Source organism: Meleagris gallopavo, chromosome 6 (genome assembly GCF_905368555.1).
Source record: "Meleagris gallopavo chromosome 6, MGAL_WU_HG_1.1, whole genome shotgun sequence".
NCBI lineage: Eukaryota > Metazoa > Chordata > Aves > Galliformes > Phasianidae > Meleagris > Meleagris gallopavo.
Window position 1 is genome coordinate 24,534,762 of NC_139409.1, and position 24,838 is coordinate 24,559,599.

Below are 24,838 nucleotides of genomic sequence, written 5' to 3' on the forward strand. Positions count from 1 at the left end.
GGAAAGAGGAAAGTTAGAGAAACTAATTCCGATTCTCTTTCAGAGAAAGGAGTCTTATTGTTTACATATGAATTCAAAGTCTGACATACCTAATCTCTGTCAGACCAGTATTTTGGCCAAAATTCTCTTACCTTGGTCCATACTTGAAGTTTCCAGGCCTATGTATCAATTTTTGTGCCTGTACCTTCTCCCCTTCTTCAATCTTTCATGGTCTATCTCTAAACAGTCTTGGCCTCCTGTCAGCTGTTCTGGGGAGGTACCCACTGCCCCTGACAGGGCTGCTAAACTCAGCAGGGTGCACCTCTCCTATCCATGGTAGGACCCCTGAAAGGTGATGGCTCCTGGATGAGCACCCAGACTGTGAGAAATAACTCAAATGATTTTTTAGAGACCGGATCTCTTGTGAAAAAGTTTTGTGATTGCAATGGCAGACATCTAGCAAGCAGGAGCACACAATCAAAAAAAAAACATAATCACAGCCTTATATCCCCTATCGACTGCCACCAAGAATTCCTCCCACTTCCTTGTTGATTGAGTTCTCCAGGTTCACAATCTACCCAACGCTTTTTATTGTATTTACAACCTGATCCCATCAACCTTGGACCTCTCTCTCATTCTTGCCTCATAATTTATTACCCCCTGCTTATCATGTTTGTCCTATCCATTTCCCTAATCTTGACAGCTGAGCCTCACACTATCTGCTCATCTGTTTGTTAAGAGTACTGTAGCTGGTATATGAGGTTGGCAAAAAAACCCTCACAATTTTAACTTTCACAGCTCCAAGGGCACACTGCTGGCTCAGATCCCACTGCCATCCCTGTTATTTTCAGTAGGGCTCTGCTTTATCCTAACATCCCCAGATTGTACTGATAGTGCAGGTTGCCACAACACAGGTGTAAGACTTGCACTGAGATTTGATGAATCTCATGATGTTCACCCGGGCCTGCTGCTCAGCCTGTTTAGGTCTCTTTATGGCATCCCATCTGTCGGGTATGTCAGCCGTACCACACAGCGTGGTGTTAACAGGGAACAGTGAACAGCTTTTTCACATAACTTGAGTGGATATCTGAAGGACAGAATGCTTGTGTAAATGAAAGCTCAAGACCAAGAATGTGGAAGCCGAAGGAACTTGGTGTCAAGTAAAGACAAGAAAGCAGAAAGATAAGACATCAAAACAGATGCCTCAGCTCAGCACAACACAGTTTGGGTTACCTCCCATTAGAAGTTAGAAGTTGACAGTGAGGATGACTACTAGCCTTCATCCAATGACCACGAGATGGAGCCGAGCCTCTCCACATTTTAGGACGCATGCTCGGTGAGGTTGGACAGGATTTACTCACACGTTGCTGTTAACGAGATACTCAGAAAACACAGCTGGAAGAGCTCGCGCCAACAGCAGAGGCGCGCAGCGCACCCACCTGCACAAGAAGCGGGGCGCTGTGGAGCCGCTGCGTGACGTCACCACACCAATCACCAGAACACTCCCAACCCGGAAGTGAGAGCGCGCTCCCGACCACCGGAAGGAGCTGTACGGAATGGCGTTTATCGCGCGCCGGAAGTGCGGTTGTTGTCTCTTCCCCACCGCCCCGCAGCCGGAAGCGGAGCCCTGCCGTCGCTTGTCCCCGCGGCCGAAGGCTCTGGCTGGCCGCGGGTCTCGCCACGACGGTGTCGCAGCGTTCGCGGGTGGGTGAGCGGCCGCGGCTCCTGGGGACGGGTGGGGGTTGGCTGCTGCTCTTGCTTCGGGCAGAGCGGGGCAGCGGTGAGGCGGGCCGGACTCCGAACCGGGTAGGGACTGGGCTGAGGCGAGAGGAGGGGAGCGCTGGGAGCGGACAGCGGGTGAGGAGAGGAGGCCCGGAGGCAGCAACTGATGCTTCCTTCTGCCCTTTCCCAATACGGTAAATCTTTTATTTTTCCCAGCCGTAAGAAAAACTTGCAGGAATCACAAGGTCATTTCCTTAGTATGTGCGAGCGTGGAAGGATTCTGGCCGTGGGGTTCCTGCAGGTATCAGTGGAACTGACAACAGCGTGGGTTTATGTGTGCTGCTAGGCCATGTGCAAAAACCTGGTGACAGTGGGGCAGAAGGTGGAACTGGGAGCAGCAGGAGGAGGTGATTTATGTAAAGCTTTATAGTTACAGAAATCTTCAAGTAGGGTAAGCCTTTGTAGGTTACAGATAGAACTTTAAACAAGGCAGACAGACTCTAATATCTGTGAATTAGTGCATTTCAGTTAGGCAGAGACATTTTCTACTACGTGTTTTAGGGAGCAGCTGTTTCCAGGCAGCACACCCACACATCACGCTGTATCATGTTTTGGTTGATGCTCTCTTCCATAATAAGCAATACTGGTATTGCTGGAGGTTGTGAACACGCTGCTGTAGGTGTGTAGATGGCTGTGTGGTTTCTGCCTCAGTCAGTGTATCTTAGCAAAAACAGGGCATGTCATGGGAAAAGTGGCTTAATGTGAGAAATGCTTAAAGTTTTGGCTTTAAATGTGTGCACACAATAAACTTGGGCTAAAAGTAATGCAGAATAATATTCTTGTTTTTTTTTTTAAATGATGATCTGAGATGAAAAAGGAATTTGGCTTTTGATAACATTCCTGCAAATGATTTTCTCAACAGTTTTCGTATGAATGGATGTCACCCGAATCTTTCTACAAGAGTTTAAGTTGTTTGTGAACTCACCTTAAACATGAGTGGCTCCAAACCTGATATTCTTTGGGCCCCACACCACGTCGACCGTTTTGTTGTGTGTGACTCAGAATTGAGCCTTTATCACATTGAATCTGCTGTAAGTTCAGAACTCAAGGCAGGGTCCTTGCGTTTGTCGGAAGAAACTACTGCCACGCTGTTGTCAATAAATTCAGATACACCGTATATGAAATGTGTGGCTTGGTATCCCAAGTATGATCCTGAATGTCTTCTTGCTGTTGGACAGGCCAATGGTCGAGTGGTGCTTACGAGCCTTGGTCAAGATCACAACTCAAAATCTAAAGATTTGATAGGGAAAGAGTTTGTTCCCAAGCATGCGCGACAGTGCAACACCCTAGCATGGAACCCACTAGATAGTAACTGGCTTGCTGCTGGATTAGATAAACACCGGGCTGACTTTTCAGTGTTGATCTGGGATATCAGTAGCAAATATGCTCCAGAGACTGCAGTTGCTACAGAGAAAGTGAGACTTTCAACAGGAGATCCGGAAGCAGGACTAGTGGTAACAAAGCCACTTTATGAGTTAGGGCAGAACGATGCTTGTCTCTCCCTTTGTTGGCTTCCACGGGATCAGAAGCTTCTTTTAGCTGGAATGCATCGCAATCTGGCTATCTTTGATTTGAGAAATACAAGCCAAAAAATATTTGTAAATACCAAGGCTGTCCAAGGAGTGACTGTTGATCCATATTTCCACGATCGTGTAGCTTCCTTCTATGAAGGCCAAGTTGCCATATGGGATTTAAGAAAGTTTGAAAAGCCTGTTCTGACCTTGACAGAGCAACCAAAACCTTTAACAAAAGTCGCATGGTGTCCAACAAGAACAGGACTGTTAGCTACTTTAACAAGGGATAGTAATATCATTAGGCTGTATGACATGCAGCATACTCCCACGCCTATTGGAGATGAAACTGAGCCTACAATAATTGAAAGAAGTGTCCAACCGTGTGAAAACTACATTGCCTCATTTGCCTGGCATCCCACAAGTCAAAATCGAATGGTGGTAGTGACTCCCAATAGAACTATGTCTGACTTCACGGTTTTTGAGAGAATTTCTCTTGCATGGAGTCCAGTGACATCCTTAATGTGGGCTTGTGGGCGACATTTATATGAGTGTACGGAAGAAGGAAAGGCCAGCTCCTTGGAAAAGGATATAGCGACCAAAATGCGGCTCCGAGCTTTATCAAGGTATGGTCTTGATACTGAACAAGTTTGGAGAAATCACCTCCTAGCTGGAAATGAAGATCCTCAGCTGAAATCACTTTGGTACACTCTGCACTATATCCTTTATTTTACCGTGGTTTATATTTTAAAAGTAATGCACCCCTTTAAGCATAAACTAGTTGTATGAAATGTGTGAAAGTCTAAATACAATGCAGTGTCCTGTAAAAGGTCTGTGTTAATAGCATATGAGTTTTAACTTTGAAGAAGTGTTTTTTCAAATTCTTTGGAAAAAATTAAGCTTCCTATACGTGTAAATACTTATGAAGCAGTATACTGAAGATATGGATCAAAAACTTACAGGAAACAAAGGTCCCCTAGTTTATGCTGGCATTAAGTCAATTGTGAAGTCATCTTTGGGTAAGAATGTTCTAACTTTGATAAGTTATATTACAGTATATTTACAAAATAAAGCACTCACGACTTTGTTTTTAAAACAGAGGCTGCAGAAATACATGAAGTGTATCAATCTGTGTTTTAATATATATTGTAAATACAGAAATGTAAGTGAACAGTTTATATTACAGTGATTTCCTGAATTGTTTGTTTTCTTTGAAGATCATCAGTAGAACAAAATAACCTCAGAGGCAGAACTTCATCTGAACTGTTTCAAACATTTAGCTGTTGACTATGCCACCAAAAAGTCTTGCTCCCTGCATAACTATTTGTTGTATTTTTCGAAGTTCTGCATGGGAGTATAGTTCTAGAAAGCTGACTTTACTGTAGCCAAAGTAGATTTGTATGTTTAAAGAAGCTATCTTATTTTGAAGTGGCAGTCATTCATTGTGTATCAATCACATTACGCCTCTTAAGCTGAGTTATTTTTTAGGGGATTCTTACTTGAATCTTTTCCTCTCTATTCCTTAAGTGTCTTATTAATATTTGATCTGCTCAATGTGGGGAAAAAAAACACAACAAAAGCAACTCTTGAGTGTTGGGAACATTTCTAGCACACTGATGCTTGCTGAGGAGAACTGGTAGAGCAGGTGCATGACTGTATTTTCAAGTTGAACGCACTGATCAGTCCTGTCTTGGTAACAGAAACCTCCACAATCTTAGGATGGAGAGGAAAGAAATACAGACTTAGGGAGTAAGTGTCAAGTTTAGATGTGTGACTTCTAGGAGATCAGAATAAAATCATTTGCTATCTGCTGCTCCTTACCATGTAGTTATTACTGATGTTAATTTAGTAGTAAAGTAGGATACTTGGCTTTTATGTTCTGTTTTATGATTGAAATCAAAGCGTTGCAGTTGCAATTTAGATTGTGATTTAAGCATAATTTAACATACTGTTCCCATTTCAGGAACAACAGAGAACCTCAGGCACAGCAGGAGTGGATCTGATAGACAGGCAGATATTATTCAGTATCTGAGCGAGGAGAGATCCTTGGCTTTGCAGCTCTGTGGGTGGATAAAGAAGGGAACAGACTTAGATGTGGAACCTTTTTTAAATTCATTGGAACAGGAAGGAGACTGGGAGCGAGCTGCTGCTGTAGCACTATTCAATTTGGACATACGGCGGGCAATACAAATTCTAAATAAAGGTGCTTCCTCGGGAAAAGGTTTGTATTGTGTTTTGTGTCTTTTCTTTTGGAGGTACATCACCTGAGTAGTTGTAAACTGGATTTTGGAAAGTGGTATGGAAAATATGCCTGCTGTCTTTTACAGTACTTACTTGAATTGGCTGTATTAGAGCCTCACAATCTGACAACTCCTATTTTCTCTTGGCTCCTCAGACTGTAGTATGCTTTACTGTGTAATTAAAACGTTGTGAATATTGATACATACCACAGAAAGTGTTACACTCAAAAATAACCCACTCAAAAGTGGTGGGATTTTTTCTTTTAATGTAATTGCAGGTGGGTCAGATGTCAGGTCTTCTTCAGTTGGGCTATATGCAGTTTTCTGCCAGTGCAGTGGCAGGAGTAATTGAAATAAAATATTCAAAGTTTCCAGAAGACATTAATTCTGAAATATTCTTTGGGAAAGTGACAATGTATGAAGATTTAAAGATTTTAGAGCTAGTTTTAGTTCCTCCTGGGACTCTGATTTGCATCTGTTCTCTTATTAAATTTAAAAAATGACTTGGCACCAAATTGTATTGGTATGAAATGAAGAGAACAGTTAAGGTTCTTCTGTTTTTAATAGTTTTGGAGGTTGGGGGAGGTGTGTGTGCATTTTTTGAGTGGGGAGAAGGTTCAGAACAGGGTCTGGCATTGAGTTAGAAAAAAGGAAATATTTTGACAGTATTTAGATGAAATTAATATAATGATTTTAGGAAATGTATTAACTTCAAACTCTTGCACATTCTTTTTAAAAAAAAAAATCCCAAACTTAAATATTCTTTCATTGTTTTTCATTAAACCAGGTGATCTGAACCTTAATGTAGTAGCAATGGCTCTGTCAGGCTATACAGATGAGAAGAACTCACTTTGGAGAGAAATGTGCAGTACTCTAAGACTGCAGTTGAACAATCCCTACCTGTGTGCTATGTTTGCTTTTCTAACAAGTGAGTCTGGATCATATGATGGTGTTTTGGTGAGTAAATTTATGTTAAATTTCTTTAAATAATAGTTATGCATATAAACATGTGGATGTCAGTAAAGTATTGCAAACTCCATGAGTTCTTGCATTAGTAAGCATTGTGTCAGTGTGAAAACTATATGAAATATGCAGAGGCAGTCAAAACATCCAACATAATTGACGCAGTTCTTAGGGAATTTTGCTTATCTTTTTTAGCATGGAATTCTTAAGCCATTAGAAATGTTCTTAAAATAATATAAGCTGGTAGGAAAAAAGCAGGAGGTTAATGATCTGGATGCGGGAGTGAGGTACATCCTCAGCAAGTTTGCTGATAATTCTAAGCTGGGAGGTGTTGCTGGCTATTTGGAGGGACTATTTGTGATGCTGTCTTGGCACTATTTGGATGACACACCTTACAGAGGGATCCAGATAGATGGGAGCACTGGGCCATCAGCAATGGCAAGGAGCTTAACAAAGGAAAATGCCAGGTCTGCACCTGGGATGGAGCAGTGCTGGATAAAAACAGAAACTGGGGGATGAGTGGCTAGAGAGGAGCTCTGCAGGAAAGGACTTGGGGGTACTGGTGACAGCAATTCAGTACAAGCCAAAAGTGTGCCCTGGCAGCCAAGGAGAAAACTGTATTTTGAGTGGTATTAAGCACAGCACAGCCAACTAGTCAGAAGAGGTGATTATCCCACTGCATATGACATTAGTACAGCTTCACCTTGAATATTGTGTACATTCCTGGGCTCCACAATATGATAATGATGTTAAGGTCCCTGAAAGTATCCAAAGAAGGCACCAATTTTGGGAACAGAGCTGTAAGGTCTATTCTGTGAAGGGACGCTGAAGGAACCTGGGTTGTCCAGGCTGGAGAAGAGGAGTCCAAGAGGTGGCCAGGAGCTCTCTGCAGCTCCCTGAGGAGGGTAAAGTGCTGGACTGTGCTCGTGGGAACTGATGACAGAATGTTCAGGAATGGCACAGAGCTGTGCTGGGGGAGGCTCAGACTGGATATAAGGAGAAACTTCGTCCCTTTGAGGGTGGTGAAACACTGGAACAGTCTTCGTAGCGAGATGGTTGGTGCCACACACCTATTGGTGCTCATGAGGCATTTGGGCAGTACCTTCAATAGTGTGCTTTAACTACTGATTTAACCCAATGTAGTTGGACTCAGTGATCTTTGTAGGTCCTTTCCAAATGACAAAAGATGAGAGAACTGGGCTTATTTAGCCCAGGAGAAGAGCAGGCTCCAGGGAGACCTCGTTGTGGCCTTCCAGTACTTGAAGGAAGCATATAAATGAGAGGGGTTTATGACTGTTTACAAGTGTGGATAGTGATAGGACAAGGGGGAATGGTTTCAAACTGAGACGGGGAGGTTTAGGTCAGATATTAGGAGGAAGTTTTTCCACACAGAGTGCGGTGACGCACTGGAACAGGTTGCCAAGGAGGCTGTGGATGCCCCATCCCTGGAGGCATTCAAGGCCAGGCTGGATGTGGCTCTGGGCAGCCTGGTCTGGTGGCTGGTGAGCCCTGCACATAGCAGGGGGGTTGAAACTGGATGATCTTTGAGGTCCTTTTCATCCCAGGCCGTTCTATGATTCTATGAACTGTTCTATTCTAACAAGAGAAATGCAGGAAACAGTAGGTGCAGAGAAGTTTTTGTGATGCTGTCTTTGCACTGAATTGTACTTCATTTTTTCTTGTTTAATTGTTAAAATACTTTTGGAGTGATGAAATAATAAATGATTTTGTATCTTCTAGAATTGATATAAAGAGCATGCTAAATCTTTAATTTAATCATGAGATACTTTGAGGGTTTGGAGAAGTAACATACTTGATCCTTAGTTAGAGAACAAAGGATATGCTTCATTTGACCCACATGTAAAAGAGTAATTGGCCTACACATGTTGAAGACAAGGATGACAAAATATGATTTATTTAGGCTATTAAATAAGAATAACGTAAGAATCCCAGAGGAGAAAACAATTTCTCTGAGGAAGAGAGAATGCTCTTGTGCTCTGGGTGTTAGGTAATGATTTTATATGGGCACAGCAAGTACCAGTGTGAATGTAATCAAGGTGTTTTTTTCTTCAGTGCCTGATATAGCAAAAGGATTATAAAGCAGCAAGTAAATGTTGCATGCTGCATGTTGGGTACCAATATACTTTGGAAAAATTGCTGTTTTGGGTATTGTCATTTTATTATTATTATTTTCTTTGGTTGTGTTTTTAGGAAAAATAAAGTAGTTGGGCTAGGCTTTTTATAAATATGGAAGAAGAAGAGTTGTTTGTTCAACCTTTCGTGACTTATTGAGACTCTTGGCTATATGTGCTAGAAACACTATAGCCTAGCCCTACGTGATTTATAAAACTTCTTTTATAAAAATTTATAAAACTGTATAGATTCAAAAAGCACGCACAGTGTGTTGTACCAGGCTTTTCTGCCACAGAAGCAGATTGTTCCAGGTAGCCATAGTCTCAGTCTGATGCCTGTATCTGAGAATAAACAGATCAGTTGATATTTGGTGTTAGCTTTCTTCTGGTGCACTCTTTGTACATAATCAAATTCATAATATTAGCTATACAATAAGATAAATGATCTGACTTTTAGAAGCAGCGTATTGAAATCTTGGAAGTTAGCATGTGATGGTGATATTCCCATTTTTCTCTCTTAAGTATGAAAATAATGTGGCAGTACGAGACAGAGTGGCATTTGCTTGCAAGTTTCTCAATGATGCTCAGGTAAGTCTGTGGTTACACATTCAAGCAAACTGTTGAGCAGGGGTTTATTTAGTGAGATGAAAATTTGAGGTGGGAGTGTGAAGCAGTGTATCATAAGGTTTTTCTTCACAGTAAGATATAAGCTGTAGTATAATTTTTCTCCCCCTCTCTCTTAATTTTTTTTTTTAAAGTAAATAATCTTCTAGACTTACTAGTTTTAAAAATCATATCGCATTAGCTAAATGTTTTAGTGGACAGTATTTGTATTTGGTTTTTATTTCCAGACATTTACCTTCTCTTGAGAAAAGCCTTTATTTTACAGTAAGAGTGTTTTCCTTTAAATTCATAGGAGTGTATGGAAAAACTGGTGATCTCTTTATTTTTGCTCTTTGCATCAAGAGGTTTGAAGTACATTAATATTTAAATTCTTGGTATATAGTGGATACAGCCATATACACTTTCCTGTATAACATGCAGTAAGCAGTGTGTACTTTTAGCAAAAGACATTCTTAAACTTTAAAAAAGTTTTGCTATATGTGTTAAATTAATTACAGGGGGGATGTACAAACAGCAAAAGTTAAGTAATTTCTTTTTATTTTTATAGCTGAACAGATTTATTGAGAAGCTGACGAATGAAATGAAAGATGCTGGGAATTTGGAAGGAATACTGTTGACAGGGCTGACAAAAGATGGCGTGGACTTGATGGAGAGTTATGTTGACAGAACTGGTGATGTCCAGACAGCAAGCTATTGCATGTTACAGGTTAGTGTCTCTCTCAGAAGTGAGTCTTTACACAAGAGAGCTAAACATAGTTTATTTAGCAGTATAGCACTGACTCTTGTGAACTAAAAAGCATATTCTATAGTAAATTTTGACAGTATATAGCCAGGTGATTTTGTGCAATCATCTGAAATGCTTGATGATAATTACAAACGTATATATTCAAGCTGTCTCAGTCAGAGAACGTGAAGACAAAGGGAAGACAGGAAAAGAAAAAAAAATTGAGCAGTTGAATAGTTGAACTACTGCTGTGTTTTCTGATAGGTTCAAAATAGGCTTTTTTGCTTCCAGGGTTTTGTTCGAGAACTGCTGTAAGGTGGAGCGTTTTTTTGTCTTTGGGCAGATGTTGGATTTGTTTTTTATATTGAGCTTATCTTGGTCCTTACTGGCACAGTTGGAGGTACTACCAGTGCTGTGTTTGACTATGCATGTAACCATAGTAATGGTATGAACTCAGATGTGCTACAGAAATGTATAATCTGAGTTTTTAGGAGAACAGCAGCACGAGTATTCTCAACCTGAAGGCAGACTGAAGAAAACTTTTATCAAACTTGTGTTAAATATTTCCAAATATCGTCTCTGTCTATGCAAATTATGCTATTATTTCTTTTATTTTGTATTATGTAGTAATAAAGCCTTTTGAAAAAGTGAATAACTTGTGTTGTGCATGTTCAGTGTATGTCTGGCATCTTTTCTTTTCTCTTTAGGGTTCTCCATCAGAAGTACTTAAGGATGAGAGGGTTCAGTACTGGATTGAGAACTATAGGAATCTTTTAGATGCTTGGAGGTTTTGGCACAAACGTGCAGAATTTGATATCCACAGAAGTAAGCTGGATCCCAGTTCAAAACCTTTAGCTCAGGTAAATATGATTCTTACATGAAGTGTGACCAATTCAGAAAGGAAGGCAACACGGTACTTAAATAGAAAAAAATAAATTCCTGGGTACATCTTGGCTTTCATGAGGAAAAGAAAGGAAAGGAAAGATTTCAATTAAGGATACTCTAAATCAATGTTTTGTGTTCTATTTGTAGTTTTTATTTATTTATTTTGTTAATATTTTTAAAAATATTGTTCAGAGAAAGGACTTAACTGTTTTGGTAGGGGGTAAGGAAGTAAACAAATTTATGTAAATAATAGATATTAGAATATCTAGGAAGTGCCATTTTATTCAATCATTATTTGGTGTTTGTTTTTTTTCTAAGCCTTTCCTTCTAACAAAAACTCATCTTTCAGAATCTGTAAAGTTTCCACACTTCTTTTTTGGTGAAACTGTGGGTTTTCTTTCTTCCAGCGTTGAAAAACAAAATCAGAGACTTACCCTAGTGAGTTCTTCATCATGATGAGGATGTCCCTGAAACTAGGGAAAGGAACCAGGGACCAGTTCAAATTGGCTTTTAGTTAACTGAACCTTTGAAGCCTTTGAGTCTGAAGTGAATAGCAATTTTCTTTATCAGTTCAGAGCATAAGCTAAACTGAAGAATGACACCCCATCCAAATATTATCTGTTACTGTTTTTACTCAAAATGTTCTGCCCACAGCAACTCCTACTTGCTCTTGCCTGCTAATATGTGCATTACAAGCCTTGGGGACACAAGGATTTCTAAGGAAGGCTGTTTTTTGAGTCACATATTCTTCACAACTTTTTAAAGAAAACTCCATCTATAATGCTCCAAGCGAGAAGGAGTTGAATTTACTACTCCTGCCTTACATGAGCAACATAAATAATTCCTGAAGAGCTGAAAGTATTGCTTTTCTCTGTATTATACCCCAACTTGTGACATGAGGTATGCAGGTAAAGATTATTAGACAAATCCTCATGTTGTGGACTTTAGAGTGGGTCACTTGAGTAGAAAAATGGAGAGGCCTGTAAACTGAGTAAGCTTAGCTTCTTTATTTACTTGACATGTAACTTCTTATATTCTTAAATGATACCTCTCCAAGCAGTAGCAGTTTTACATGGTTTTATGTGCTGTTGAAGTACATGGGCAGCATTCTATAAGCCAGGATGTTTGCAACACCTTTGCAAGACTTTCCAGCACAGTCTTTAGGATATCTGGTAAATCAAGTCTTCACTAGCTTGAGCAAATTCACTTAAAATTATAGCAGAAAACAAACTGAAAAATGAATGGGCTTTTGTTCTCTTTAGGTGTTTGTGAGTTGCAATTTCTGTGGAAAATCAATCTCCTACAGCTGTTCAGCCATTCCTCATCAGGGGCGAGGTTTCAGCCAGTACGGGGTGAGCGGTTCACCAACTAAGTCAAAAGTTACCAGCTGTCCTGGTTGTCGTAAGCCACTTCCTCGCTGTGCGCTTTGCCTGATAAATATGGGAACTCCAGTTTCCAGTTGTCCAGGTATAACATACTCGTTTTAAGTTATTTGGTTGGGGTCCTCGTTAGAGGCCTAATTAGCAGTTCCTGAAGGAAGATCTTCTGTTGCACTTTTTCCTCCTATTTGTACTCGTACTGTAAATAATTAAAGAGAGAGAGACTGTAGTGGAGAACACATTTACATCCCATCCAGTATTTTGATTAAGCCTATGTCTTTTTTTTGTGTCAGACTGTATGCATAGTTACCTTGTTCTGGCCATTTTTTCCAGTGATATTGTTAGTAGAATTCCATAGCTTAAACAGAAAAAAAAAGATTTGGATATTGTGGTGCTTGGTATTATGAGCTTTGACATTGAACTGGGAGATATGTTTTCTTGGGATGGACTGTTGGGAGGTGCAGGAATCTTGTAATGTAAATCAATTGCTCCTTAACTGGAAAAGGAAATAAATGTAATGTGTATATATATATATATATACTCTCTGTGACTAAATATGAAAGAACGTATGGGTCCTGCTGGAGCAGCTAAGAGATACTATTCCTAGAATCTCTTGGTTCTGAATTCTTGGACTTAGCAGTATACAAGGTCTAAGTAAAATCAATTTTTTTTATATTTTTTTGGTCAGTCTTGTTAAAGAGCTATGGGCAGCTGTACAGTTGTTATCTATTTATATATCTCTCATTCTTTCACTGGTCAGTGTTATGACTTGTTACTGAATTATTCCAATTCATAACTGAGATTTTGTTAATCTTACGTATTTTAAAGCAGAACATTCCATGTACAGTAGAACAGACGCATAATTCACTGGAACATAAATCAATCACTGGAACATAAATCACCACTGAAAGAGATTGTCTGCAAAATTTAATAGGCAATACTAGCATGTCCGTAAGGTGTGAAACATTAGCCAAGCAATACAATTCTTGATTCTCCACCAGTTCATATATCTTCGATAATTGCATTGACATCCCTTTTAGAATCAGGTTGCTACTTCACCTGAAGTTCCTAATTTCCAAATTCGTTTTAAGTGTTTTTAAGACTGAACTTTAAGCCATTATGTTTCATTTATCTGTTGTGATGGGTTTGCTTCTGCGCAGGAGGATCCAAGTCAGATGAAAAAGTGGATCTTAGCAAAGACAAGAAGTTAGCCCAGTTCAACAACTGGTTTACTTGGTGTCACAACTGTAGGCATGGTGGACATGCTGGGCATATGCTCAGCTGGTTCAGGTAAGTTCATGTTAAGGTCTTTGGCATTTCCCTGCATGAAGTACAATGTGTCTCCTTTGTTGTATCTGCAATTGAAGTGTCTGTGTTTTAAAAACAAACAAACAAAAAACAACAACAGAAGCTAAGCTTACTATGTTGCAAAGTTTTCTGTGAGATGCTGTGTTCCTGCACATACTTAAATTTACAGGTTGCAAAATACTTGTTAGCTTTATCTTACCTGCTTTTTCCTTTCCTTTGCTATTGCTATCTAGGGACCATACTGAGTGTCCTGTGTCTGCCTGTTCGTGTAAGTGTATGCAGCTGGATACAACAGGGAATCTTATTCCAGCAGAGACTGTTCAGGTGTAAATATTCCTTGAAAATGTGAGGATCTTTAATGGATGTCCATTATAGTCCAAGCATACATTTTAGACAGAGGTCATTTGTGACTTACTGTGAAAAAATAAATTGCTATCAGATGAGTAAAATGATGTGTGTATGACTGTGCATGGTAAAAATTGATAATGTGGAAATAAGCCTCTGGATATATCACCTGGGCCTCAGTCAGTGGATTTAAGCAGGTCAGAGGCTGGGAGGCTTTGTTGAAATTCAAAGAATTTTAACAAATTGTTCAGGGTAACGTTTTTGGGCCCGTTTATCAGTTTTCCAAATAAAGCAGTGTTTATCTGTTGTGCTCTTTGAAAATAAACCTTCAAAGCAAATGGCAAAAAAGTGTTCTTCAGAGGATGGCAGAACGATCCTTTCACTGATTGATCACGCTTCTTTGAATGCAATCACTTCCTTGTAAGTCAATTAAGAGTGTCACTGTTAATTATATTCTAAATAATTTTATTTTATGGGAAAATCTATTTCTTTCTTTTCTCAACTTTTGTTAACAGAAAAAGCAATACCTTTGCAATTTGAGAGCTTATTTAATGTGCTGATGTGAATGATAATGCTAAAGAGTCTGGGGAGATTATCCTAGACAAGAGTTCTCTGAAAACTCATGTGTCAGTTTAATTGCGGAGTGCAGACAAATTATTAGAAGTTTGATATGACTGTTTTATTTTTAACATAATACTGTGAAGATCTGAAATCTCAAGGACTGAGACTTGTAAATATTTCAGGTTTTAAACTACATACTGAGTTTTGTCTACAAGCATTTTGAATTTTTGGGACTTCTGGATAATCAGGATTTTTTGGCACTTCTGAAATAGACTGGGAAGTGTGAAGTGAACCTATTTAAATCCTGCTTCAGATCACTGCTGGACACCAGTCTGCTCCTAAAGACTGCACGATTTTATGTCATTGACTGCAAGTGGTAAAAAAAAAAATAAAAAATGTTACCAGCTGGAATTAAGTATATTTATTAACTTGAGAGTCAATGATATTTTGCTAATACTGTGCTAGGAGCTAATCAGTATTGTTGTCCTTGACTTTGTAGGCAACAAAATTCATATTAGGGGAAAAAAAACACCTGTTTTAAGGTATGTGAAAATAACATCAGTTTACTTGGTGTGTGTTTATTTACTATTAGAAACAGTATATGAGTTACTTATTACTTGTGTGCTTTGAAATACTAAATGGAATGCTAGCAATAAACTGGTACCGTATTGCCAGGACTGTGAAATTTGTTGTTTTAAAAAAGAATATACTGTAACATACCACGGGTTCTAAGTGCTCTAATGTAGTTGCAACAAGATAGAAAGTAGAAACATGGTCTGTGGGTGTACATGACTACATTTGGAACTCCCAGTCATATTTTCTGATTAATGCTGTCCTACATCTGCTATACATACTCTGATCTAAAATTCTTGCCTAATTGACAAAGATAGAAAGTTAAAATCTAAGAGGTATTTAATATTTGTAGTCAGACTATCATGGAGAAGCAGTTAATGTTTTTTTTTTTTTTTTCTTGTTGGAATATTTATTTCTCTTTCTGGTATTTTTGCACACTTTGTGTTGAAGTGCTCTTTAAAATGTTCTCCATTAATAAATGTAAACTGGGGTTTAATGTATGATACCCTATTTATATAAACACGGGCAATAATACTTTTGCTTTATGGAAGTGAGGATTTGTAAGTGCAAAGGATATATTTTTATTCCTCTGTAGTACCATTGATTAGTAAATTTTCATGATAAATGCCATGTCCAGGAACCTAACTGCTTAAAAATGTCTCATTTTTTTAATGTAAAAAAGAAGTCTCAACTTTTTTTGACTTGACTGTACCTGTTTGTTTCAGTTTCTATCATTTCATTAAATAAGTTGCCTGCTTTGATGTTCAGCATGTCTTTGAAATGTTTTAGGTTATTAATATGTACATATTCTGGTCCAGTGTAAGTACCAACTTTCGCTGTTGTAATTGGTATTCAAGCTTTCAGACCAATAATTACACTATTTCTAAAAACTTATAAGAGGTGTACTTAATCATCTTTTTTTTTTTCTTGTTTTGCTTCTTAATTAGTAAAGCTTTGATTTGTAAGTATAGCTGCAGACATTTCATTGTCTGCAGATAACATTCACATTTACTATTTTCTATCTTCTTGACTCTGTTATTGAAATAGTTGAAGGTGGCTTTGCATGCCAAAACTCCTTTTTGAACTTACGGTTCATGCTGACTACATTTCATTATTTTCATTTCATAGTATGTGATTAAGTGCAAGCACTTTCTCATCTTATGCACTAGAGGCTTGCAAATGAGCACAAACTGACTTGAGTATTTTATGGTCTCTGTCACCTACAAGGGTCAGAGTCCTGTGCTGCCTGAGCAAGGAGAGCGGAGCAAGCCTGGTGACAGAGATTAACGCCATCCAAGTGTCCAGCACGCCCCAGCTAAGTCACAGTGATGAGTCAGGTCTGAGGTCATGCTGGCGTTCACGTCAGCGGGTTGGGGTCACCAAGAGGCACAGGCAATGCAGGTGGTGTAGCTCAGGCCAGGACCATGGGCTAAGGACCATGAGGCAAAGAGGGAGACACCTCTGACAAGGCTTGGATATAAAGAAAAAAAAATTATGAGTGGTGAGGTACTGGCAGATGTTGCCCAGAGAGGTGGTGGATGCTCCGTCCCTGGAGTCATTCAGGGTCAGGCTGAGCAATGTGATTGAGCTGTGCCATGTCCCTGGAGTTGGACTAGCTCCCCTTCCAACTCAAGCAATTCCAATTCACTGTATCCAAAGGGAGCCCAGCGTGGGAGCTGCTCAACCCCCCTACTCTGCATTTCCAACAGCTCTCTTGTCCAATTTGTGCTTCCTAGTGCCCTCAACAGCCATCCCTACTATACTCAAATCCATTTTTTCCAATCAGAGTAGGATCCTGCCAACTACACTAGATGTTCCAGGAGAAAAAGGCTGTGGGATAGTATAGTGCACCCCTTGGCTGAAGTTAGGAAGAATACTTCAAATACTTCTTAGCCACAGCAGGAAAAAACATACCCCAGTTTTGCTGACCTGATATTCTCCCTTGGCGGTTACGGTTTGGTTGCCCTTGTGATTCCCCTTTCATGAGTTACCCACTAAGTCAATTTTCTTTATTGTTTCTAAGCCTTGGCAGTTCCTTGCACATTTACTGAGTTAGTGAAATTCTAAAGGGGGGGGGAAGCAACGTAGTCCCCATGGTTATTTCTTTGATACGTGAAATGTCTTGCGCTTTCTCTAGTTGTTGCCCTCCTAAGTACATCCAGAACCTGAGCGTTACTTTTCCTTTCATAGCAAGAATATGTTACAGTTCCTTATTAGTATAAGCCACACAGTGATTTTGATACTGTTTGTCCTGTGTCACTGCTCTGGGATAGAAGTCTTGACAGACAACGGAAAACTAGCATTTACCACTTAAATGTGATCAAATATTTACACAAAAGTTCCCATATCCAAGGATGGTCTCTGTCAGGGTAAAGTGCTATAGCCATCTAGTGGTGGAATCCATTTTATTGGGCTTAGATAACCTTGTAAAAAACTATTTGCATGCAATGTTTTACTATATATATATATGCACAAAATAGATTTCTTTTTCTAAAGTAGAATAATTCTAGAGAGTTAAATGCCAGTAAAACAAACATGTAGTTGTTGGCAATGACATTTAATTTTGCTGAACGCTAAAACACAGTAATAGTACTATAAAGCAGAGTATGGTGTCATGCCATAGGGACCTTCTTGTTCAGGTTTACAGTATGGGGCTGACTCATACTTTTCAGGTCCTTCTCCCTCCCCTCCTGTCACTGTCCAGCTTCTAAGCAGAGAGGGGAAAAAAAACAGAGCACCTGACTAACCCAGTTAGTCACTCAGGTGGAAGAACTAATTCACTTATGATTTGTAACAATCAGAGTAATGCTGTAGTTTGTGGTAAGTTTGGTAAATAAGGACTCTTTAAAACAGATTATTTGACTAAAAATGGAGATATTCATAAATAAGTACAGCGATCTTAATAAGGTATTAATCCAGCTATAAAAACTACAACCAAAAAAGGCTAGTGAACATGGAACACAAAAAAAAATTTAAAACACTTTCTAATTGTTTTATTAATTTACAGAAAATATTTCCGAAGTTAGATTTAACTTTGTGTTACATGAAGAGGCGTAAGAATTCTGCCATGTGATATTCATAGAATCACAGAATGGCCAGGGCTGACAGGGACCTCAATCTCCAACCCCCCTGCCACAAGGCCACCAACCTCCCCATTTAATACTAGACCAGGCTGCCCAGGGCTCCATCCAATCTGGCCCTGAACACCTCCAGGGACGGGGCATCCACAACCTCTCTGGGCAGCCTGTTCCAGCACCTCACCACTCTCTCTGTAAAAAATTTCCCCCTGATATCCAACCTAAATTTTCTCTTCTTTGACTTAACACCATTTTCCCTTGTCCTGCAGTTATCAACCCTTTCCAAGAGTTGATTCCCCTCCTGTTTGTAGGCTCTCTTTAGGTATTGAAAGGCTGCAATGAGGTCACCCTGCAGCCTTCTTTTCTCCAGGCTGAACAAGCCCAGCTCCCTCAGCCTGTCTTCATAGGGGAGGTGCTTCAATCCCTGATCATCTTTGTGATCCACTAAGTATGAAGTTTGTGATGGGATTTCAAGTGTGACTGAATTACCAAGCCTAATCAGACACTTAAATCTCTCAACTGTTTAACATCAGTGTAAAAGGCAAGTACCTTGTCCTCCACTTTGTTAAAATTAAATTACTTGTGTTAGGTAAAATGGAATGGGAATCACCATGTATCATTGGAAATAGCACTAGATAGATATAGTACTACCACAAGTAGTTGAATGTAGCCATATATTTATTGGAGAAGTGACCATTATCAAGATGCAAAATAAATCTTTCCCTCCATGTTCAATAAATTTATATCAAAGCAAAAAATTTTAAAATATCTTTACATTAAAACCCTACCAAAAATCTTCAGTATGAGTTTTGTGTTAAGTATCCTGGAACCTCTGTGGACAATGGAAAAGAGGCTTACAAAACATCAATTTCTAGCAAGTCAAATCTTGCAAGAGAGCATCCCTCTGAATGCAGAAGGATTAAATATATACAGTCAGTAACATAGCCACAGAAGTGTTCTGCTTCTTGCTAAGCTAATTCAAAGAAAAGTTTCTAAGAAAATATATTTCACTGGCCACACATGGCACGTGTAATAGCATCTTCTTAGTATATTTGTTGGAAACTAATACAACTCTTACCATGCCGTCAGGCAAGACAGCCAAGGTAATGTTGCACACCTGAAGCTCTAGAAAGAATTAATTGTTCCTCCCAGTACCAAAGGGGAAGTATTCAGGAAATTCGTGAATAATTTTCAGTGCTTCATTGTAGAGTTCCAGATCTGAAAAAGGGCAAAAAAAAAGAAAAAAGCTTAAGTTAAATTCCCCACTAGTAAATTGCAGCATTAAAGCACTGCCAACTTTAAAGCAATACAGTTGAGTGTTTGCCATCCCCTACATGCTCTCTAGTTCCCCAAGCCTGCCATATTCATGCTTTCTTTTTGAGGGATTATTTTTAGGCCTGCTAATAACTGGACATCACACAAGGTCCAACACAGGACAGGGAGGACAAAGAACTGTGTAGCTGGGATTGGAGAAACAATCAGGCCTGTGAGCATGGCCTAGATCAGCTCAGACCTTGAATCAGTCCCTACAGTTTGGCAGTAAAATAATGTATTCAGTATGTAGTATTTCCTACTGCCATTGTCTGTTTATATATTCCGCACCATATCAGGCAGCTTGAAGAATGATCCTCTCCACAAGAAGGGATGATTATGCTCTCCTTATTTACTAAATAAATGTTCAGAACACAAAATTAAATTTGCTATAACATACATCCTTACTTACCAAATGGACTTTTATCTTCCCTGAACTGGACGTATGACATGCACATGATGGTTGCCTGATTTGTTACTCTTCCCACCACTTCAAGAATTCCTGAGATCTCTTCATCTAGCTGCAGAACGTACCAGAAATGAAATTGGCATCACCAAATTAGCTGCTATTTCCACTGTACAGCACTCGAATCAGAAATTCTCTGAAGGTTTGATCATTACAACAGATTCTGTTCTATGTCAAGCCATACATTAGTACTGGGAGGAGAAGGGGAGTAAGAGACAACAGGGAAATAAATAAATAAATAAATCGTAAAAATCATAAAAAATCATAAAATCAAAAAAAAAAAATCAAAAAAATCAAAAGCTTTGCACCTCTTACAGATTTGCAGTTTTTGTAAAGACAATTCGGTACGTACACAGAAAAGGTATGAAGCAACAGCATAGGTAAGATAGAACTTTGAGGATGTATGAAACTGTGACGTTTAAACACTGAACAGATTGATCTAGGGCAACAGAGACAATTAAAATCCAGACTTGAATGAGCTGCATTCAAAACTTAGCTTTTATAGAGTCTTCTAATCTGCAAAGGAATTATTATCTGCCAGAAAACAGTGCCAGTAATCCTAGATTCAGGAGGTATCATCCAAAATTATTTCTTAGGTAATAAGCCTTTTGTTGAATAAGAAAAAAAATAAGGCTAAAAATTTTATCTCACCCTAAAATCATTTGTTTTCTTTTCATCTTTGATTTTAGTATATTCATTTGAAGACTGTGGTACTATTTCAGTAACACCCTTCCAATATCTGACTCTTGCATGATCTTTGTAAACACACCTATTTCTTCCTTACATACTTACACAGCATCGCAGCATGGACTGAAGTGTCCAGCATCCAGCTGTGCATTTATGATGTTCACCCATTTACTCTCTCATGGAAAGTCAGAGAATCATTGGTGAGATGCTGACGTCCAAAATTGCAACAGCTCAACACAGGAAACTTTTCCTTACTTTTCAGGGGCTCAAATAAGAGTTAAGATACAGGGCAGTATCTGCAGGAAAGACATTTTCTTGTAGTTTGGAAATGAACACAGTTTCATATTTATAAGACCAAACTCTTCTCCAGATTGCATTTTACACGAATGAGACTCAATTCTTATAAGTCAGAGTATCAGTGCAATTATTTCACAGCATGCAGTCAGACTTGCCTGTGTTTAACAACTCATTCAGAGGAAAAGATGGAAACACTGCTGCCACCCTCAGTTAAACTGTAGGGTTTGTCATCAGGAGGTGTCACAACTACAGTAATCCTTTAATTACAACATACCTCAGAGGCAAAACAACAACAACAACAACAAAAACCAAACAAAACAAAACAGAAAATGTCTGGGAGTTACTCCTTTACTGGTCACTTGGTTACAAAGGAAGCAGTATTGCTGCACATGAAATATCCATTTAAGGGACTCTTAAAAACAACATATTCTTGAGGTTTGTTTTGGATCAATCTCAGAAAGTATAGGATGGTTAGGGTGGTGACACACTGGAACAGGTTGCCAAGGAGGCTGTGGATGCCCCATCCCTGGAGGCATTCAAGGCCAGGCTGGATGTGGCTCTGGGCAGCCCGGTCTGGTGGTTGGCGACCCTGTGCATAGCAGGGGGTCTGAAACTAGATGTTCTTTCCAACCCAGGCCGTTCTATGACTCTATGAAGCATTCTGTTAGGGGCAGGAAAACAGTCAGTAAAATGACAAAGGAAAAAAGTGAAAGGAAAAGTAAGACAAGGCACGTAGAGAAACACACCACGCTACAAGCAGCAAACATGGCAAGCCTTAGTATCCAAACAGGGACGTGTCTGGAAGGGGGAAACGAAGCCAGTCTGCACAGCAGCCAAAATTTCCCAACAACACAGTCGCTTACTTACAGGTTCGCTCAGCTCCACCGTCGCGTTGCAGCCTTCTCCGTCCGACAGAACGATAAGTTTTCCCGTCGGGTGAATCTACAAAACAAACGACGCCCTGCGCTCAGCAGCGGCCGAAAGGCAGCGGGTGGACGGGCCTCGGCCCGCAGGGAGGCTGCAGCCGGCCCCGGGCAAGGCCGCAGCGGCGGCGAATGGGGCAGCGGCGCTTCCCGAGAGCCTCCCGGGGAGAAGGACTGCGCACGGACCTTCTCGACGCGCCCCACGAAGCAGACAGGCCGCCCGATGTACTGCGCCAGCTGCGCGGCGGCGATGCGCGGCCGCGGCGCCTCGTGCACGTCGCCCATGGCTGCAGCCTCCTTCCCGCGCTGCGCCGGAGTCGCCCCCCGTTATCCTTGGCAACGGGACGGCGGCGGGGCGGGGCTTTCCCGCCGCCAGCCAATCGGCTTGGCGCTTTTCTGTAACGTCATGGGAACGCGCCGCTGCCGTCTCCTGAAGCTGGGGGGGGGGGAGGGCGGCGGCGTCGTCGCCTCACGGAGCCGGAAGCGACGAGCGGCGGCGGCGGGCTGGTGGGTGACCGAGGACTGAGGCGGGGAAGGCGGCGGCGGGGAGGCTGGCGGGAAAAGGGCCGAGCCCTGGGAAAGGTGGTAGGGAAACTCTGGCGCTGTTCGTCCTCCCGCTGCCTGCTCGCGCAGCCCGAGCCCTTACAGTTCTTGGCGATGCCCGCGCTGTCGCCTGACCCCTTTCCCACTCCCCTGCCGGCAGCCCTCCGCTCGCTTTGCAGGGAGCGTGCGCGCTGCGTGCCAGTCCCGCTGCTCTGCCCGAGCGCTGCGCAATCACACCGCTTCTCCTTGCCCCGGGGAACCGCGGTCCTGCGTGCTGTACGGCGCCAACTAGCTGGCTGACTGCAGTATAGGAAGTTTCGCACGAATGTGCGTAAGAACTTCTTCACGGTGAGGGTGACGGAGCACTGGAACAGGCTGCCCAGAGAGGTTGTGGAGTCTCCTTCTCTGGAGATATTCAAGTCTCGCCTGGACGCCTACCTGTGCGACCTGGTGTAGAGAACCTGCTTTGGCAGGGGGGTTGGTCTCGATGATCTCTAGAGGTCCCTTCCAACCCCTACAATTCTGTGATTCTGTGACTGAACGACTGGCTGACTGACTGACGCGAGGCAGAGTTGGCGCCAGTCCCCCCTCCCCCCGTGCACCGCTGCCGCGGCGGGCTGTGCTCTGTGAATGTCTCCGGTGTGTAGAACGTCCATCTAATTTCCTTTCCCAAAGCACTGTCCTCAGCGCTGTCATCTCCTCAGGGTCGCTCTGCTGCTCGCCTCTCGGTGGCTAATTTGCCAGAGATCCTTGTCACGCCAGCATCTCTTTAAAGCTGTGAAGGAGACGTCTCACGAGGGTAGCGCAGGGTGCAGCAGTGCTGCTCCTGGGGCTGTTGTGTCAGGTTGGAAGATCAGTATGACCCTGTGCACTGCTGTCAGTAGCATTACATCTCTGTTGCTCTCAGTTGCCAATGGAGGTTTGCTGTTCGAGTTTGCAGAGAAAGAAGCTGGCTTTCAGGCAGTTAGGGTTGCATCTGGTGAAAGCCTGGCATTCTGTTTTATCTGCTGCTTTCTTGAGCATTTTGATTGTTGCCAGCGGTCTGACTATGCCTGGTTCACCCCTGGCTTTCTGTTTGTCACCTTAATCGTGGTGGTTGTTTGTGATTCCACATACTTGTGTGTTTTTATATGAGGGTAGCTGAAGTTGCATTGGCACTGAGTAATTCAGGTCCTCTATTAGAACTGAGTCAATAAATAAATATATATATGTCTTTTTTAGCATGTTAGGAAATGTATATCCCATTTCTGTATTTGTGTTTCTCTTGACACCTATCTTCATGAAATCCATAAACTAAAGGAGTGTGACTAGAGTTAGTGGCAGATAAAGAAATGATTATCATGGGTTTTCTTTCTTCTTCTCTTGTACAAACCTTTATTAGGCCAGAAGCTTTTAAATTCTTTTGATGTCACAGGGAAATCTTTTTAACATATGCATTCTTACTCTGAATTAGTTGGTTTCCTGTTATAAGTGAGTCATACAGGGCTGTGAACACGTTACTCATTTTGTTGCTGATTTAGTGGTCGATCACAGCAAATGCTCATATAGATGAGAGAACTGCTCTGATGCCCTCTTGTTTTCTCTTTCTGTGGGTTCTACAGCTTAGACAGCTGGATTTGAAATTATTCTGGTTCTTTCTTTGAAATCAGTCTTTGTATCTTTTCTGACCTCATTTCATCATTTATCTAAGTACCAGTATTTTCATCACAGTTCTGCTTCGCTGTGTTCCCAAGCGTCTTTTTTTTTTTTTTAATCATTAAATTATCTTTCTTCTCATGTTACTTGTGAACATGCATGAGAATGGTAAAAAGTAGTGCTAAATAGGTTAGGATCCTTACATATACAAAAATCCTATTGGATGTAATGTATTGGTTTGGCTCAAAGGTCTCCCATACCTCTTGTCAAAGCAGACTGACAAAGTGTACCAGGAACACATTAACCCCCATGTGCAGCTCTGTAACTCATCATTGCCCAGGGCTGTGTTTGTTCTCAGAGCCTCACATAAAGACAAAATATTTCTTATAATCTCACAGAATTGCTATAGTTCACAGTTTACTACTTGCTAATGACTGAAGCAGTGCCAAAAGAGTTATTTTTTCAACTACCAACAATTGAGACTGGAGAAAGGAAAAATTACGTCCCTTTTTCTGTTGAGGGGGAAACATGAGGAGAAGGGAATTGCATATTCCCTCCAAGGGAGATTTTTATCTCAAGGCAGTGAATTCAATTTTCAGGTCTCCTATAGAAATAAAATTAAACCCATCTGGAAAGAGGAAAGTAGTGTGCTATGTTGGAGGCATTACTGCAAGGAATGTGGCACTCTCTGAATAGTGGGTGTGTTGTCTCTGATTTTGTGCTGACAGCTTTTTAAAAGCAAAGATGTCATGTGTTTTTCTCTCTAATTCATGTGACCGCACATCCAAATCCCCAAACATTAAACGTGTTTTTTTTTACTCTGAAATTCAATTTGTGCCGAAATTGGTTGTTCTCAGCTTTTGTGAAATGAAGCCTCGTCTTATCTACGAGTA

At 40.8% G+C, this 24,838-nt stretch overlaps 3 protein-coding genes across 5 annotated transcripts in view; 2 read left to right on the forward strand and 1 right to left on the reverse strand.

The window, feature by feature from the left end:
* The first annotated feature begins 1,527 nt into the window (after positions 1–1,527).
* Positions 1,528–15,903, forward strand: MIOS (meiosis regulator for oocyte development). Its single transcript, XM_085227486.1, has 11 exons — positions 1,528–1,683; positions 2,624–3,990; positions 4,193–4,291; positions 5,236–5,493; positions 6,300–6,469; positions 9,130–9,195; positions 9,779–9,937; positions 10,663–10,815; positions 12,103–12,307; positions 13,380–13,509; positions 13,761–15,903. Exons 2-11 carry the CDS (start codon positions 2,694–2,696, stop codon positions 13,855–13,857), a joined length of 2,634 nt encoding a protein of 877 aa, XP_085083612.1. The 5' UTR covers positions 1,528–1,683; positions 2,624–2,693; the 3' UTR covers positions 13,858–15,903.
* A 2,840-nt stretch (positions 15,904–18,743) lies between these two features.
* RPA3 (replication protein A3) lies at positions 18,744–22,134 on the reverse strand. The gene is made up of 4 exons (XM_085227505.1): positions 21,954–22,134; positions 21,712–21,786; positions 19,807–19,915; positions 18,744–19,301 (listed from the first exon to the last, which is right to left on the reverse strand). The coding sequence occupies exons 1-4, from the start codon at positions 22,050–22,052 to the stop codon at positions 19,219–19,221; spliced, it is 366 nt and encodes a 121-aa protein (XP_085083631.1). The 5' UTR covers positions 22,053–22,134; the 3' UTR covers positions 18,744–19,218.
* Positions 22,135–22,154: 20 nt separating this feature from the next.
* Positions 22,155–24,838, forward strand: part of UMAD1 (UBAP1-MVB12-associated (UMA) domain containing 1) — a 70,515-nt gene continuing 67,831 nt past the window's right edge. Inside the window, exon 1 of one of the 3 annotated variants that reach the window (XM_085227502.1) lies at positions 22,155–22,274. The gene's annotated coding sequence lies outside the window, so the exon portion shown is untranslated. Of the gene's footprint in view, positions 22,353–24,838 lie in introns of all 3 variants that reach the window. The other 2 variants (XM_085227504.1, XM_085227503.1) reach the window with 2 other exon arrangements.

Coding starts and splice junctions, on each gene's coding strand:
- MIOS (XM_085227486.1), top strand. CDS start 2,694: ATGAGTGGCTCCAAACCTGATATTCTTTGGGCCCCACACCACGTCGAC. Junction 9,196..9,778: donor AGTTTCTCAATGATGCTCAG/GTAAGTCTGTGG, acceptor TTATTTTTATAG/CTGAACAGATTTATTGAGAA. Junction 13,510..13,760: donor CATATGCTCAGCTGGTTCAG/GTAAGTTCATGT, acceptor ATTGCTATCTAG/GGACCATACTGAGTGTCCTG.
- RPA3 (XM_085227505.1), bottom strand. CDS start 22,052: ATGGGCGACGTGCACGAGGCGCCGCGGCCGCGCATCGCCGCCGCGCAG. Junction 21,787..21,953: donor TCGTGGGGCGCGTCGAGAAG/GTCCGTGCGCAG, acceptor TTTGTTTTGTAG/ATTCACCCGACGGGAAAACT. Junction 19,302..19,806: donor GGAAGATAAAAGTCCATTTG/GTAAGTAAGGAT, acceptor GCCCTTTTTCAG/ATCTGGAACTCTACAATGAA.